The sequence below is a fragment of the Ambystoma mexicanum genome, chromosome 6p (genome assembly GCF_040938575.1).
Source record: "Ambystoma mexicanum isolate Mex_15411 chromosome 6p, UKY_AmexF1_1, whole genome shotgun sequence".
Classification (NCBI taxonomy): Eukaryota; Metazoa; Chordata; class Amphibia; order Caudata; family Ambystomatidae; genus Ambystoma; species Ambystoma mexicanum.
This window is the reverse complement of record NC_090935.1, coordinates 623551559-623570412: the sequence shown is the minus strand read 5'-3', so window position 1 is coordinate 623570412 and position 18854 is coordinate 623551559. Positions and strand designations below refer to the sequence as shown.

At 44.1% G+C, this 18854-nt stretch overlaps 1 protein-coding gene across 6 annotated transcripts in view; it reads right to left on the bottom strand.

Annotated features, from left to right (window-relative positions):
- The window catches only part of FAM169A (family with sequence similarity 169 member A), a 988180-nt gene that overhangs the window by 352414 nt on the left and 616912 nt on the right, over positions 1-18854 (bottom strand). For all 6 annotated transcript variants that reach the window (XM_069627477.1, XM_069627479.1, XM_069627476.1 and 3 more), the window contains exons 7-8: positions 12460-12588; positions 3571-3698 (exon numbers count right to left, since the gene is read on the bottom strand). In XM_069627477.1, the coding sequence (XP_069483578.1) occupies positions 3571-3698; positions 12460-12588 (257 nt within the window). The remainder of the gene's footprint in view (positions 1-3570; positions 3699-12459; positions 12589-18854) is intronic.

Here is an 18854-nt window from a genome sequence, read left to right as displayed (position 1 = left end):
GGATGTGGAGAAGGTTCTTTCTTGAGTTGGCAACAGTGAGAAGGAGTTTGTCCATAAAAAAGTAATCATTTACTCCTGCCAGTCAAATGACTGCAGCCAGCGAATTGCAAGTCTTGTCTGAGGACTTGCAAAGCGCCCCAGCAAGATGGCAAAAAAAGTGGAGGGGGCATCCCTGTCTAGTCCCCCTCCCCCGGAAGAAGGTTGAAGCAATTTCTTGGCAGTGGAAACTCCTGCTTATAAGGCTTCATACAGTGCTCTTTTCCATCAGAGAAATGACTGTAGAAATATTCTGACTGGGTGTGGAGGAAGTATTGCTTTTCCTTTCAGCCCTGATAAACACTTTCCGGCGTATATAGAGACCAGCATCTAGTTCCCTCAAGATTTGGATACAATGTTGATTAATGTGGGCTAACATTCACATATGGTCTGTTGAGGATCCCTGAGAGATAACGCTAACTCAGTCCATGTAAATTATCCCTCTGGTATATATCTGGGTGCGATCTGTCATAATTTCGATCAGAATCCTTAGGTCTAGATTCGAGATCGGATGGTAGCTACTGTGTTATAGGGTATTTTGCCCACTTGAGGGATAACAATTGTTTTCTTCAGTCGGGTATCTAGCATTGTTGCAAACATGCGTTCCAGGATTTCGTTAGGTGGAGTGTGAGGGTTGTCTTGGATTCTCTTATGAATTTTGGCTGCAAAGCCATCTAACCCAGAGTATTTCCCATTCTTAATTTCTCAACACGGTTCCATGTGATCAAGCTCTTGTCTCTCGAAAGCTGCATGACTTTCTCCGTAACTGACTACTTCAGGAAGGAGGGAACCATGACAGGTATTTGCAGATCCCCTGGTGCGAATGAAGTCTAAATGACCTGTGAGCACACCCAGTCTCTCTGTGGTCTCTGATGTCGCTCTGAAGAGCTTATGACAAAGTTTGATGTGTTGACCCCAACACACCTTCTGGGCCTTTCCCTTCTGGTTCCCCATCCTGGTTATCTAATCAAGGGAACCATTCTGCTGGATAGTAAAATCATCTTGTGGATGCAAAATAGGTGACTCAGCTCCCCCCTGCTGAATGGTGATGGCTCCCAATTACAAACACATCTTCTGTCAGATTTGATTAAGGAGATATATGTCATCATTTTATGGATCGGGACATTTATCTCCCCTCTGTGACAGAGTAAACTGACTTGTCACACATTTGTATTTCAGTGTTCCTGGACCTGTCCTCTCTTGGCATGCTGCAAGCCCTTTCTCCGGAAGTGCCCCATCACTCAAATGTTGAGACGCACTACCTCCTCTGGAATTCCGTTGTTTCCATCACTGAAAAACTGGGGCATATGCTGTAGTACTGGTGCAAGTGAAGTAGCTTGGAACAGGGTCCTGGCATGGAGTCAGGGGTATGTGAGTAAGAGCGGAAAGCTCCCTTCACCTTTAGTGGGCACAAGCAATACCCAGCTTCTGTCCTGCTTGTAATCTGACCCAGGGCACCACCAAGCTTGGTTCTACCAGAAGGCAAAAGGCAAAGGTCTTTCTTTCTGGCTGTGCTGCAGAAAACCAAGATGGTAGACCTGTAATGGTGTTTTACTCCAGGGTGCTCACAAGTCGGGATGAGGACCAGGAAGGACCTTATACTTCAAACTATGGGGTTCTAAATGCTACAAGCAGTGAATCTTTAACAGCAAAGCGGCCCCACATAGTGCAACCACTTCTGATACGAGGGGCCACCAAGTACTAGAAATATACTTGCATGAAGAGCACACGAGGTAAGGCAAATCTATTTGGCTGCACACCAGTACCCCTCAAGGTTCACTTACTGTGTTGGTCAGGCCCCCAGTGGTCCCTGGCATGGAACAGACCCACTCTTACGCAAGTGTGTCCCCTTTGGAAATAAGCCACTGTAAGCAATTGGCCCAGCACTTCAGTAACACAGGGTGGAGGGGAAACAGAGGCACACTAGGAGCTGCTGCAGTGCAAGCCCAAACAGGGCTGCTTGTTTTGTCCTGAGGTTTGGGGTTCAGCACCGCAGCACTTGAAATACTTTTTTAAAGCAACCTATTCTTAAACGGGGTAACCTCCAATACTCATCTTAGCTGCATCTAGCCCCTACCACAACACTGTTCCTGGTAGCCTCCCAGTATACCACTTCATCAAACCCATAGCCATTTTTTAAAATGTTATTTCCCGGTTAACTCTACATTTTGAAATTCAAGATTTTTTGATTTGCCAAATTTCTCCTTCACCTTTTTGAGCATTATGTGTTTTTCATGGTATATTCTGAGCAGTTACCATTATGGATGCAGAGCCTCTTACCATCAAATATATTTGTACAATTTCACTGTAGCAATAAAGTTGCACCGAAGTTTGATCTTTGATTTAGGACTTTTATTATTTCAGGCAGAACATGCTATTTTACAAACCGTTTTTATACTGTTATTAGCACACCTAACAGAACATGCTACATTATTACCTTGGATTTTAATCTGGTCTCTAATCATTTAGAAGGAGCCCTTGTATGTAAAAAGAAAAACGCTATTTTAGTTTGCCTGGCGAGACTGAGTTTGGTTACAAGCTTTGGCAGAAGACCATCAGTGTTTATTATATCCTGGAGTTTCTGGACGACCAAGCTCTTCAGTATTCTGCTTGAGTAGGAGAGTGGATCTTGACGGGGTTTGAGGGCTGCCGTTAGTTGCTTCAGGAGGGTAGTAGCAATGGCTTTTTTAATGGGCCTGGAAACTACAATATGGGTGCGGAAGGTCTCAAGACAAACAATATCTGGCAGTAGTTTCGGTAGGATTCCTTTATCCTGTGCTAAGTGAAAGTTTTCAGCTGGAAGCTTCGACACCCTAATCCTGACTGCTGTCTTCATCATATGGGTTCAGCTCATTGGCGTGAAGGGCATAAAAGATGCAGGATGTGGTTCTATGGTGGAAATGGCCATTACTGAGTTGTGAGAGACTACTAACGATGGACTGGGAAATTTGCTATGAAGACATCAAAGAGGTTAAGGTTACTTGTGTTCTCTAGCATTCTGTGCAGCAAGGCTAGTTTAAAATGTATCTACTTCTTTATTTTCCAGTGCTTTTATAAACTGCTGAAGCTTGTATGAGTTTTGTGTAGTTGATGTAAACGGGATATTGGTTTCTCGAACCACCACCTCCAAATCTTTGTGATCCTGTACTGCTTGTCTCCTCATCTCTACTGCCCTCCATCCTATCTTTATTTACTAATAAGGCAGCCTGCAATGGTGAGGATGTGGAAAGGTATGACAGGACACGTCCACCCATACAGGGAGTTGTTTTAACAAGGGTGACGAGGAGAAGCAGAGGTTTAAATGATAGGCATAATCTCGATGTCTTTCCCCATCCTGGGCAGACCAGATACACCAAGGCAGATTGGAGAATGTATAGCGGATTATGCCTGCTGCCGCACAGGATTGGATAAGCTAGCGCAAGACCTTTTATATCTACAGAGCAAATGCACGTTCTGTGGCAGAAGACATTCAAAAGTAACAAATCACAGCTGCATTCTAAGATACTTTAACAGGATGATACATAGAGTACATACCATACATTGTACAGTGCTGGTCTTGTGCTGGGTTTCTGTACTATGCTTACTTCCAATCTCGGGTTCTGTTGTAGCTTTTAGAGAGGTCTCTCCTGTGGTCGACATGCTGTGTTCACACGGAGAAGCTTCTACACTTAGTCAAACAAACAAAACAGAATGGAAAATATCCCAAAAACAGAATTATGCCACTGATGATTTTACATGTTTGATGTTACTGGACATGTTATATGTGATGTAATTTGAATACTGCATGTGAAGTTATGTGTTGTGTCATTAGCAATGTGCTGAAGCGTGAGGGAGACAAAGGCTCCATTGCTGCCTTAACTGATGCTACGCTCCCCACATGGATCGCTTTCCTAGCCGTGAAGATCGTCTCACCCTGCACTTTAAAAACATCACTACATCTGAGCAACTATTTCTCAATCAGAAATATGCTTTCAGGTTAAAAATACAGTCTGGTGCCCCCAATGCCATGCCAACTCTATCCCCTTGCCTCAGAACAACGGGGTAGGCATTTTTGCCATCTTTAGAATTTAGCTGTTTTGAATCAAATGATTAGCCATGTCTCTGATCCCTACGCATAAGTCTACTGATATTGCAGCCTTGTAATTGCACTGCAACTTACAATTAGCAGTTTCTGGCATGGAATATTTTAATTGTATATTCGTAAAGCGCTTATATACAAGTGAAGTGCTTCAAAGCACTTCAAGGTGGGAAGGGACCAAGGGAATACAGTAGTCATTCTTAGGCCTTGAGGTTTCCAAATGATCTAAGAAAAATAACTAGCATACTAGGCCTGAGGTTTTCTACTAGTGCAAGTGCATGACAGGAAGAAATGAGAGAAGGCGGGCGAGGGGAAGAGAGAGAAGGAAAAGAGCATGCAATCAATAAACTACCATACTATGCCTAATGACTTGTCAGATAGTGTATGTGCATGACAAAGGTGGTGGAGTGGAGAGGGAAAATGACATACAGAACAATAAACTACCGTAGTAGGCCTGGCGACATTTCAGATTGATCAGTGGGTGGTCATCACTAATGCGCATATGCACAAGTGTTTCAGGCGCAACCAAACTAGGGGGTTTGGGGGGATAGAGGGAGGGCAGAACAAACGATCTTGCTAGGCCTAGTACATTCAAGGTTGTTCAAGTGCGCAGACAAGAAGTGCGAGAGGGACAAGTGCGCCCAGTTAAGCATGGGCATGGGTTAAGTGCAGATAGGTTGCCCCTCTCATGAAACGTATTCCGAATGCAGTAGTGCCAAGCAGAGTGCAGAGGCTTTGAGGCAAGTGCAGGACTGGCAGGGGCAGGGAAGGGCAGATCCTTGCGTGGTGCATGGTTGAACCAAAGAAGCACCAAGCTGATTCAGTGAACTTGCACTGATATGCTGAAAACTGCACACACAGACAGAGGTACTGCACACTTTTGAAGATAATTTAAAGAAAAATTGGGCCCAAAAGGGTTCTGCTTCCTAAAATGAGTCAGTTTGCCAACTTCCATACCAAACATAGTAGGACCTACATTTTAATAGCATGGACGAGTTCTGGTGGAAAGCTACTTTCGCATCTCATTTGCAAGCCTTGTGAGCTATTACTTAACCTGGAAAGTGTCACACCCACCAATTCCAAGGCAGTTCTGGGCTGAGCTGTATTAAAGGTTAAAAAGGTAAACATCTTCTATTTAAGGATAATTGTATTATGACAATGGGCCGGATTCAAAAAACCATTTTTGGAGAAGGTGATGAGATGTGCTAGTACATCCCCTTCACAAAATTCACCAAGGGCATCTAAATGTGTATATTTATGCACACATTTGCATGCCTTCTTTAACACCTACTCATCTGCGGAAATAAGGGGGCGTTTTAGTGCACTTTTTTGAACATCCCAAATTCACAATGGAATGAGCTTTAAAAAGTGCAGAAAAAAAACAGATTCTCCTGAGCCTATTTGGAACAGGCGCAAGGGGTTGTGCAATGACTGACAGGCCCATTTTGACCCTTTCATGCAAATTGAGACAGCAGCAGTGTACACTGCTGATGCCCCTCTACATTTCTATTCTCAAACAAGGGAAATGCTTTTTCTTGTTGTCATTTTGCAAAGACAGTTATTTTAAGGGCTTCTCGCAATGAAATTCCCTCCCAGGACCAGCCTGTTTTACATTAGTGTTGCGAGTGCACCATCCATCCCCCTGTAAATGTACGGGTCACCTTTCTGAACAAGGTGACCTGCACATTTCCTAAATCATACAAGTGAAAAAAGGTGTGCATTCCCTGCACATTTGTTATTCAAGTTAATTCTTGAGAATCACTGTGTTTTGGGGACAGTACGGCCCTGCCTGACAAATATTTTGACTGGAGCAAATGAGAAGATGCCTTTGGTTATCTCAGATTTGCAGCTGCTTCCTTGTATCTGATTCACAGAGTCTAAAATCGAAGCCAATCTGGAGATGCATGGCAAATCTTTGAGATGCCCTTAAGCACATCTTGGTGAATCGTACTTGCATGTAAGCATCTCCCAACTTTGTGAATCAGGGATAAGGTTGCAGGAGCAGAACTGAGATGCTTACAGGCATCTACTCATTTTCTTCAGTGTAAATCTTTGTGAGTCAGGCCCTCTGACTCTATTTCCATCTTGGGGACTTAAGGTTATGAAGCTGGTGCTGTACTGACATCATCCTGTACTATTGGTGATTAGCTCTGAGACCTAGTACCTGAGCAGATTGCATCATCAATGAAATGGTGGTGAATCTAAAGAGTGATTAGGCAAAATATGTAAGGCACTCCATTTAGGAGTGTGTGGCTTTAGAATGTTGAGTTGCATTGGGAATATCCTGCAGTTAGAGCTAGTTTCTCTGAAATAAAGGAGCTTGGATTTTGGGTTAGAGTTCCTTTATAGGCTTCTAACCTGGGGCGCTAAACTACTGTCATGAAGGTAGTTGACTCTTGAATTATGGGTACCAGTCACCCTATATGCATCTAAAAGAGCTGAGAAATAGGCGTTCAACAAACTAGTAGTTTTACGACTGTCCGAAGGGCCAGATCTTTGTTTTTCATATAGTAGGTTAATTGAACCACTGGACGAAGAGAACAGCTTTTCATACCACAGAATAACGGAGCAGCTAGACGTAGAGAGCGTGTACGATGGAATACTTTGGAAAGGTAAGTGAGATTAATTGCTATATTGTTCTCTAAAGATGCCCTACATTCACTGCATATAAGTATTAGTGGAAATTAGCAAGATGACTGTGAGCAAGCATACCTGTTCCAGGAGCAAACTTTGGGTAAAACATCCATATAGCATGGTTTTGTTGGAAATACATATATACTATATGTTTGTATGGGGTATAGATGGTGGGAGTATGGGTAGTTGTGGGACGGAAGGGTTTATGGGGGGGGGGGACCCCTCATTTAAAAAAAAAAGATAAACAGAAAGAAATTGGAAGTAATTTTCTCAATATAAATGACCACAGAATGATCTACTTCAATAAAACCCCGTAGAACAAAAACCTCTAGGTTGAGTATGATAATCTGACTGGAATGTGTTTATAACTCCACGTAGGCAGTCGGAGTAAAAGGGTCATGGGTACTTATTTAGAACTGTTAAATATTTGCATTTATTATTGCTATGTTGTTTCTCTTCTTTTAGGAGTCAAATCCGAAATAAAGCTAAAAATGAATTAAAAGGGTTACTCGAACCCCAATATTTCAAATTAGGATGAAAAATCCAAGATGTATACAAGGTGCACCTAATTGCAAGCCCAAAAGTAACAGGTCAAGTGTTCATAAGTTAATGATGTACCAAAAAATGATAGACCTTTGAACAATGAGTATTTTTCAGATTTCCACAGCTGGTAGAGGGAAATAGTAAAAAAGAGAAAAAGTTATAACATGCTCGGTTTTGGCCATGCTAATAAATTAAAACAAAATTGAGATGCCATCTACAATAAAATTCATACTAACCCAAATGGAACCCCCGGATTTCCAAACCAATAAACGGTAGGAATTACTCGCCTGTTAACATAGGGGTCTACAAATGTATCTAGAATGTATTTCATTTTGAAATTAAGGTAGGTAGGTTCTAATATCTCTAGATGTCTGGCCAGTTGCTCAAGTGAAGCACTTAGCTGCTGGGCTGTACTGTTTATAGCTAGGTACACATGTGCAGCAGTAATTGTAGAATTTAGTTACTAGCAGATCACATTTCTGTCAAGAAAAAGCCCACAGTAAGGCTGATAATGCCATAGACCACTATTACAGAGAATATACACACATGCATAATACACTTCACGCACAAGCTCTGTACCCAGTGTGATAGAATGATTTTTGTTTCAGGAATAACCGACATAAAAAACCCTCAATTTCTGAAATGTTACAGTTCGGTAGATTTTATTTCAAGCAGTGTGTGTCAAACTTTTTTTCTAATGGCGTGATGTGTGGTATTCCAACTGAAATATGCATTTGTGTTTGCTAAACATGCCCCAAGGCTTCCATCTGAAGAATGTTGACTTCACCACACTGACGATCCACAAACAGGGTAAACACATATTGAGCTGTTGGTCTTGAATGAGCACAATAGAAGCACCATCACACTGCACTGTAAAAATACAAACATATATCTTGATTGAATTTATTCTTAGGACACAGCCGACACGTGTTTTGACCTTGCAGTCTTCGTCTAGTCTGATCTAGAACACTTATTTATTTCTTTTTATTTGTTTATTTCTAACCCGCCATAGCCTGCAGGCATCAGGGCGCACAGATATACACAAAGGTAGGACAAGACATACATGGTCAGCAACTATTCACTCGAAGAGAAACATTTTCAAGTCTTTTACAAATGTATTGTATCTTTCTTCTAATCTCACGGCTATAGATAGATTATTCCATGCATCCGCGGCTCTAAAGGGGAAGGATCTACCTTTTCCTCTAACTAGTTTGGCATGAGGAACGGTAAAATGTGCTGAGTTTAAAGTATTCTGTTAGGAGAGTATCGTGTCAAGGTATGTTTCAAATATTCCTGGCACCTTCCCATGTATGAATTTATGGGTTAACGATAGTACCTTAAACTGGATTCTTTTTTCCATCGGCAGCCAATGAAGTTTCTTCCAATAGTTGGAGAGGTGTTCTTTTCCTAGATACATTGTGTATAATCCGGACAGCATAATTCTGAATGATCTGTAGCTTCTGGATATTTCTTTTGCTGGCTCCACTAACAATAGTCCAGCCGAGGTAGAATGATAGCTCTGACCAGGGTTTCAAAGTTTTTTCGCGACACCAGTGGGTTTATTTGTCTCAGAATTTTAAGATGGTAATATGTATTCTTGGCAATAATGTTGACATGGGCATCTGAATTCAGGGATGCCTCAAGTACTGCACCAAGCGTTTTTACCTTGTCAACTACCTCAATGGAACAGTTGTCAAGCATAGAGCTAGCGTAGGATGGGTTGAGCTTACTTATTGCTTGGTCTGTCCCAAAGATCAGTAGCTCGGTCCTTCAGCTATTTAAACATTTCCAGTTACTAATCATCCATTCCTGGATGAGTAAGTAGATGTCGTTCAGCTTAACAGTTTTAGAAAGATAGTCACCACTGAGGTCCATAATAAGCTGAAAATTATCAGTGTAGTTGCTAAAATGGAGACCCTTGTCTCCTAGTATATCACAAAGTGGCTTTATGTATATGTTAAAGAGGGACAGGGAGATAACGGCCCCCTGAGGCACTCCGTAATTGATAGGGGCAGGGTCTGAGCAGACTGTACGCCTACATATTCTGGAGGTTCACTCAGAAATGTGCTTATCCTTTCGGTAAGGTGGCTGGAACAGTTACCTGAAGCAACTAGTGTTTCTAGCAATCAAGGGTGATCCAGTAAATCAAATGCCGCAGAGCGATCTAGTAAGATGAGCAACACAGTCTTTCATTCGTCAAGTCTCTCTAACATGTGTGTCTGTAATTCCAGGAGGGTGCTTGATTCTTCGAAAACCAGATGGTTTATGATGGAAAGCTTGTGATGTTTCAAGGTGTGTCTGTAATTGAAGTGTGGCTGCCTTATCCAGAATGTACAGTAAAAATGGGGTGTTTGTGACTGGTCGTATGTTTGCTGGGTCTTCAGCACTACATTCAGGTTTCTTGATTATAGGAGTACCTGCTACTTCCTTAATAGAGGTAGGTACATTCCTATATGAAAAGGAAGCGTTAATGAGTCTGGTAAGAAAGGGGGAACATTTGTTGGTATTATTGAGAATGATTTGGGCCGGGAGAAGGTCTCCTATACAAGGCGTGGGCCTAGTATTGGCTAGGATTGTGGGGGCATCTTCAATAGTGATAGGGTTGAAGGAATACCCAGGAGACATGTTCTTGGTTTTTTGATCAATGCCAGTTTCTTGCTTGCATAGCATTTTATTGGTGTTAAGTTTACTTTGGATTTTATTGCGAGTCAGTGAGACCTTGTCCTAAATGCTTTTTGTACTGTATTTGTATATTTATATTGCGCACCTGCCCCAAAGGCATCTGGGCGCATCTGTGTCACAATCATCCTTGTTGGGAACAATAAGCATGGGTAATAGCACTTGGTTTTCCCCATGATTTGTATAACTCGAATAGTTTTTTAGTGTTATTTCCTGCGTTTTTGATTTGTTCATCATAATAAAGTTTTTTTGCCTCAAAGATCTTTTCTTTGTATATCTTGTCTATTAATTTCATTTTTCTGTTTTCTGTGTTTTGATTTTTTTTCCCCCACACTCGCTCAGCTTGTCTTTTCACTACTATGACAAACCTGATAGGGGTAAGTAGAAGCAAGCAAGCTCAATGCTCTACAAAAATCACACGGCAGTGCGTTCTGTTGATAATCAACGGATGCTCTGTTGAGCTAACTAGTACTGACGGGGTGCATGTGCAGAGGAAGACCATGAGGTCGAAACACATGTCGGTAGTGTCCCAAGAATAAATTCAATCAAGATATGCGCTTGTGTTTTTACAGCGCAGTGTTATTGTGCTTCTATTGTGTTCATTGTTATTTAGGTCCCTTGGGGCAGCTGGACCTCGCTTATTCAATCACCTGCAGCTGTTTAATGTGCATCCTATCTCCATAACAAGTTCTCAGCACTCTCATTGACGTGCGCAGCAGATTCAACTCTAAAATTGCTCCAACTTTGTTTATGTGTACTATGTATAAACAAGTTCTGCCCTACACAACAATGACATTTACCTAAAATGGAGCAAAAACCCAAGCATTACATTTGATGCCTACATACCCATAGTGCCTTGCTGTGTTGCTTTGAGCGGGAGGTGAACTTCTAGGGATGGGCAGTAGGTGGTACCATGACATGTGTGGCTTTTTAAAAGAAATTGCCTGTTCCACTCTCTATTTGCCTGGGCATGTACTGAGGGTTAACACTCAGATGCACAGTAGTTCTAAAGGGTGCATTACCTTCTCCCTTTAATGGCACAATATGGTGAGCAATGCCACAGAAATGTGCCACTTAAGATCTGAACCCATCAACCTTTTGCCATCATGAAAGCATTTGGCAATAATGACCTAACACAAACTTCGATTACAGACACAAACGCGTCCTATGCAATAGAAATCTATAAAAGCATCTGACTTTTTACTATATTAATAATTTAAATATCCTACCCAGAATTTATTTCTGAAACTGTAAGCACACTAGAAGAATCAAAAACCCAAGCTTGGAAATGTGCTTCTGTTTGAGGGGGTGGCAGAATGGCTCAATCCCCTCCACCCCCCAAAAGATATTTTTCCGGAAAATGTCTTGGGCAGGTACACACACATAAATCGAAAACCTGTTTTTTGTGATATGTTTTTCACTACAGATTTATACTAGAAGTTTGAATTTAAAGTATTGAACTGTTATTTTCCTTTGAGACAAAGAAGTGCAGTCCAAAAACTAGTTGGAATGCACCAGTGTTTGGAATACCCTATAACCCAGTCAGATTTTTCTTTTAAGCATGCCATTGAATCAACATTATCCAAGATATGTGATAGTCAAATTACAGTCATAAAAACGAATGTAACATTTTTTCTGCTTTTTTAATTGTAAGATATTAGGGGCTTATGTGTCAAGTAGTCATTCCACCTTTGATGGGAACGCAGGAACGAAGCACAAACACGTTTTAAGCCTTCAGATTAATTAACTGGTAATGCTGGAACTGACTAACAGGAGATGAGCAACAGCCTCTCTGTCAGTGCAGCTTCCTAGACAACACAGAAACACCTCGAATGGGAGGTCCTGTACATTCAAAAAGACGCCCAAATAATGAAGCACACAGAAATATAACCACATGGAACCCTGATGAGGACGTGAGTGGGATATTGTGGAAGCTCAAACACTACACCTAGTACAGAGCAGTTGGACAAGTGAACATTTAATTGTCCAGAATCACCGTCACCACAACAGCGTCAAAACACGTGTTGGTTACAACATGGGTCTCTGTTGCATGCACAAAGTTAGAGAATAGGATAAATGTTACTATCATTTGCTTAGCTGTATCACTCTAAACATGTGAAATCTAAATATGTATTTAGTTGCTTTAAAACAAGTAGAGTTGGAAACAAGTTGAATTGATATATGTATTGGTAATGAAACGAGTTGAATTTATTTTTGTTTTGCTAATTCAATCCATGTTATGCATGGAATAAATACATTATTAACACCTATGTTTGCCTGCCATGATAAAAAAATTCACAGTGAATCATATACCTATACTTGTATCCAGTAGTTTTTATAAATTTACAATTACACTCCGAGTATAATGGGATCTAACACAGAAATAATATTAAGTAATGGTTTATGACTTTGATAACCTGTGGTAGTAACGTTACTGTATTTTAATTTGACATCCACATCCTTATTTCCACAATGGTAAACATTCCTACCTATAGTTTTATGTGCTTCCTTTTGTATTCTGTTGGCAATGCGTGTTCGCTGAAACCAATGTCCCACTCCTTCAATTTCCCAGAGAAGTTCCTGGTCTCCTGGGTACTTTTCTAAGTACTGCTTGCAAACTGTAGAAACAACAAACCATTACTTTATAAGACAATGACCATTTCAATGTTTATTTCGATTCACGGACAATGGCAAGTGACTTTCTGTTAACACAGTCCAAATACCTAACAATAAGAAAGAAAAGCCTGGAGCCTTCCTGAGGCAGCCTGGAGGTAGGTGGCAGCATCAGAAAAGCTGACTATTCCCTGGCCATACCAAGCAAATGGAAAGAAAACAAAGAATACGTTTAACAGTGGACCATAAGAACCTTGTCAATAACTTGCGGGTTTGTCTTGGGGAGCCTAACGATGCTTTGAAATGGACTCAATCCTTCCCCATTGACTGCAGTTAGTAAATATGAATAGGACAAGCCCGCACTTCCACATAGAGCCCAATAGACTATCACTATTCTAGAGTAATTATAAGTTACTCACCGTTGTGACTAACTTACTCTTAGTCCATAGTCCCCTTTCCTTCATACTGCATGTGCATACCTTCCAAGGGACGGGAGACAGAACCTTCTTCACCAGAAAAAATCCTCCTCACCTTTAAATCTAGAGGCGCGCAGGGGCACGGCCCAGGGAGCATGCGCTGCCCTGACTCTGCCCTTCCGGTGCCACACCTCAGTCACCATTGACGCGTTGACAATAGATTTAACATTGCCTAATGACACCAGTATTATTAGGGGGGAGGTTGGTGGGACGTATGGAGGAAAGGGGACTATGGACTAAGAGTATGTTAGTCACTACGGTGAGTAACTTATAATTACTCTTACATCCCGTCCCCTTTCCTCCATACTGCATGGGCGATTACAACTGAATGTGGCCCCAAGGTGGAGAGGAGATCCTCATTAAGCAAAGAGGTTCCTGAGAACCGCCTGTCCGAAAGCCAAGTCAGATCTGGAGCCAGCATCCAAACAGCAATGCTTGCAGAAAGCCGAGTGAGTGGCCCAGGTGGCCGCCCTGCTTATGACTTGACAAGGGACATGGTGTTGGAATGCAATGGCCGTTGCCTTAGCCCTGACTGCGTGGACATGCATGTTGGCCGGGAGCAGCTTGTGCTGCCGTCGTACGCTTCTTTGATGGCCGAGACCATCCAGCAGGACATGAAGGCCTTAGAGGCCTCATCGTCTGGTCTTGAGCCTTCGGAAGTGACAAACAGGGTGTCCGATTTACGGAAGCCCTTGGTCCTGTCCAAGTAGAATTTCAGGGCACGCCTGACATCCAGGCAGTGCAGCACTCTCTGTGCTTTAAGAACGTAGGAAGGACTATTTCCTCGTTCAAGTGGAAAGCAGACAGCACCTTGGGCAGAAAATCTGGGTGTGTCTGCAGGACAACATTGTCCCTGTGAAAGATAGTATATGGTTCCGAGGCGACTAGCGCCTGGATTTCGCCGACTCTACGAGCCGACGTTGACTAGTAAGGCCGTCTTGATGGTGACCAGCCTGAGGTCCGCGGACGCCATTGGCTGAAACGGTTTGTGCGCCAGGGCGCCCAAGACTATGTTGAGGTCCCACACATGGTGCAGCCTCTTGACGGGCGGGTAGAGCCTTACGAGCCCCGTCAAATGTTTCTTGACGATAGGATTGGAGGAGAAGATCCCCTCCTCTGAGTTCCTGTAAGCCCTGATGGCTATTGGAGCTATTAGAATGATGTTCTTTTTTTTATTCAAACTTTCTTTATTATTTTAAAATAGTAACCAACACCTACATAGTATAATAACCCAATCCTCCACCCGCACCCCACCCCCCCACAACATCTACACTCCCAACTTTACCATTCCAGTCCACCCGACCATTAAGTACAAACACAATTCTAGGACAAAAACCAAACCCATACCGGGCAACAGAAAAGTTTTACTCCTGTCAAGTTCTCAGGACTATAAAGTACATGTCCCACTTCCCATATCATTCCAAGGACGATCCAGGGGCCTGCGCAGTGTGTATCGTATCCCTTTGGTATTGTCTGTAAGTGGTCCAATAATCAAACGGACGGCTGGTGCTCGGTAGTGTTGAAGCAAACAGATTCCCGTCGCTCACAAATGTCCATGCATTCTAACCATCTAGAAAAGGTAGGAGGGGCCACCTTCCCCCACGCCCTGGCCACCTGATATTTGGCCACTACAGAGGCCATGCCCAGCAGTTTCTTTTCAGTGAGTGTACCCCCCTCAGTCAGAGCTAAATGCCAAAGTTCAGGTAGGTAACTACGGGATGATGGCAACATTTCCGACATGGCCTCTTCAATCTTTCCCCAATAGGACCTAATACAGGGACAACTCCCACAGACATGAAAAAAGTCTGCTCGATCTGCACAACACCTTTTACACACTGACGACCGTCAGAAAAGAATTTACTGAGTACCAGCGGGTAATAGTATGCCTGGTGAATGTATTTATAGTGAGTCAGCCTATATCGAGAATTTAAAGAGATATCGCGTCTGCAAACAGATGAATTTCCACTGCTCCCCACTTAGTGTTTTCCCCAATACAGCCTCCCATGCACTCTTACATGCCAATTCCTGTACAACCCTCCCCTTTCTCACAAGCGTATAGATGGTAGACAGACAACAATTTCCCCCCGACACCGGGTGAACTATTTAGCATAAGGCAGGTGAGGCAGGCAGGGGTCGAGGAAACTCGGGCCAATTAGCCCTGATAATGCCCCTCAGACTGTAGTAGTTTAATAGCATCACTGCATCTGTGTCACCTCTAGCACTCAACTCATTCCACTGTATAAAGCGCCCATCCTGAATCAGGTCCACCAAGGACTGTATCACTAATAATAGAAACCAGTCCCTGAAGGACCTCTCATGCGTTAGTGGGATCCCCACCACATTATACATCGGTAATTTTGGGAGGGAGTGAGGCATGGACTGCAATAATTGACTCAGTCTTCCCCACACCCTGCATGTTATCTCCACAGGCTGGACTTCATCCCTCGGGAGAGGATCCCTCTCGCCCCACAGCAGACCCATGAGAGCATCTGGATGCGCAAGGGCTTTAGCTAATACGGCATGCAGTGATTCAGATCTGGGAGGGTACCACCCAGCTATGTATTGCACTTGAGCCACAAGATAATATAAATATACGTCTGGGTATTCCATTCCACCCATCTCATATGGCCGGGCAAGAGTGTTGTAGGCTATCCTAGGTTGCTTATCCGCCCACACCAGCATAGTAAGTAATCTCCTAATGCGAGTCCAATAACCAGCAGGGGGCCACACAGGGACATTACTATGAGCTTAGGAACTATCACCATCTTCGCAAGCGCCATACGGGCGGCCTGCGAAATTGGCAGTCGTATTCATGCCTCCACCTTCAGTTCCAAGTTCTCCAAAGGCACAACATAATTATCATTATACAGCCTTTCCCTTACCGCAGACACTGTGATCCCCAAATACCGTATGCCTTCCGGTTGCCACTGAAAGTCATAGCCCACATCCGCTCTTTGGACCACTGGAGTTAAAGGGAGAACCTCAGACTTTTCCCAATTGAACCTGAGCCCGGAAAATTCCCCAAACCTGGTCACCTCCTGGATCAGCAGGGGAAGGTACTGGCACGGGTGTTTGACATAAAGAAGAACATTGTCAGCATATAATGAGATGAAGGAAAGATGTGTACGTGCAAGAATACCTCGGCGCGCGTGAAGCTCTCGTACATGACATGCCAGGGGTTCATCACTAAAGTGAACAGAGCTGGGGAAAAGGGGCATCCCTGCCTATATCTGCTCTGAGATGAGCCTGTTTGTGTAGACTGCAGCTCTTGAGCCGTTTAATCCACTTGATATACGTCAAACCCAGGCCAGACCGGCGAAGTACCTCAAAAAGGAAAGGCCATTCAACCGAATCAAACGCCTTTTCAGCGTCCAAGGCCGCTACTACCATTGGTATGCTAGGGTTAAAGTTATGCAAAAGAGTGAATAGGCAACACAGATTGTTCTGAGTGGAGCGCCCAGGGACGAACCCAGCCTGATCTGGAAGCACCAGGGCCGGGAGGTGCGGGAGGATTCGACTCATAAGGATCTTAGCCAACATTTTATTATCTGTGTTAATAAGCAAGAGGGGAAGGTAAAATTAAAGACAGTGGGGGGCCCTTGCCAGGTTTCGGCAGCACAGTTATGAATGCAGATCTTGTAGATTCCGGGAGGGTGCCGCTGGCCGTGGCACCTTCAAATATTGCAAGGAGATGGGGAATGACGCGGTCTGCATACGCCTTATAGAATTCGGCAGCAATGCCATCCAGACCGGGTGCCTTACCATTGGGGAGCGATTCTATGGCCATACGCACCTCTTCTTCTGTAGTAGGCTCTTTAAGGGCGGCACCCTGCTCAGGGGCCAGCCAACCCAATGCCACCTCATCCAAATAGCGCAGCAGGGCATCGTGCCCAGGCATGGGCCGGGACGTATATAACTGCTCATAGAAAGAACAGAATTCTTCATTGATCTCCTTGAGATCCCGCACCCGGTTCCCATTCCGGTCTACGATTTCGGCTATATTAACAGACGATCGCTCTCTGCAAAAGGCCCAGGCCAGTGTCTTACTAGGCCTATCCCCCTCCCCGTACCTTGCCGCCTGTATAGGATCTTCCAGGTATCCATCTTCATCACAGGCCAATTACCGCAGTCTCTCCCTACTTGCCCTCAAGTCACTACGCAGTTCAGGTGTATCTTGAATACTCAGCTGCCGTTCACCTCTTCTGATGGCGTCTTCCAGCTTCCTCATGGACCTTCTAATGGCCCTTAAACCCCCCCTCTCTCTGGAGATACAACACCCACGGATCTAAACCTTAAAGGCCTCCCAGAGTACACCCGGGTCCGAAACTGAGCCAACATTAGTTTGAAAATATATATCTATATCCTCCCCGATTTCAGTCTTGAACGCTCCATCACCAATGGCCGCAGCCCGGAAGCGCCAGTGCAACGCAGTGGGCACCTGAGTCGTAGGCGCAATTCGGGAAGTGGTCGGACAGAGTCCGAGACAAAATAATGACCTCTGTGACCGCTCCAAGAATTGAAGTGGTAGACATCACGTAGTCTATTCTAGATGAGCTCCCATGCACCCCGGAGTAGAACGTATAATCCCTAACACCAGGATGCAACGAACGCCACACATCATGCAGGTCATGCGTCAGAGATACTACCCCATGCCTTGGCCGCCTGAGAGACGGAGAGCTGGGCCGTCGTAGCTCTGTCCATGGATAGTGTGATGGCCATATTAATATCACCAGCCCATATTATTTCATTCATATTTATGGAGATGACTGGCACACATGTGGAAGAACACTGGCGAATCCATATTCAGTGCACATACATTTATAATCAGAAGCCGAATTCCCAATACCTCACCCGCCAATAGCAGAAACCTCCCGCACCCGTCTACGCAGCTTAAACTGCAGCGACCTGTGTATATAAGTAGCTACCCCTCTAGAATGGGAAGAGATAGAGGAGCCATATCTATGAGAGCCCCACCCTGCAAGCTTAGGAGGAGGCTCACCCCTAGCCAGAGGAGTTTCTTGTAGACAATATATTCACCCCGTGGTTCCTACCATAGTTGCCCATCAGCCGTGTCTTTTTATGATTGGTAAACCCCCGGATGTTCCAAGACATCAATGATATGACCGTTTTGCGATCATCCCGCGCAGTAGTCTGGGTCATCCCACCAACACACAATGACCGTACAATGACCCAACCCAAGATGGGCGCACATCAAAGACATTCTGCCCCCTGAAACGCATAGCAAGGGACCTCCGCACACTTCTGAAATAAAGTTGGAGTCAACCCACCCAATCCATCACAACAATGAAACCAAAACATTAACCCCATCCTCCCACGCCAGAAAAAAGAACATACCAGCACCCCTTAGCCCTCCCTTCCCCCACCAGCACCTAGATTACGCTGCAGTGTCTATGGCAACCAGGACTCCGAAGGCAACCCAAGTGCTCCTTGCGGCAACAACCAGCATATACCATATCACCCTTCCGCCCACAGCCCCCGCAGAACCTAGTTTGGGCAGCATTCCCTCCAAATCCTCATTCTTGGCTGCGATTTGTTTCACCACCTGTTGCAGACTGGATACCTCGCACTGAAGGGTTGCAATACTATCTTCCGCAGTCCCAATACTCTGCTCTGCTTCCTCCATATGCCCGCAGAGTATCTATCTGCACAGCAGAGATGTCCACTTTACAGGTAAAGGCATCAATGTTAACCCCCAAGCGTATCCGTGATCCCCTTCAGTGCCAGCAGGGTTTGATTCAGGGCAGTCATATCTACTTGCTCAGGCACTGGCGGCT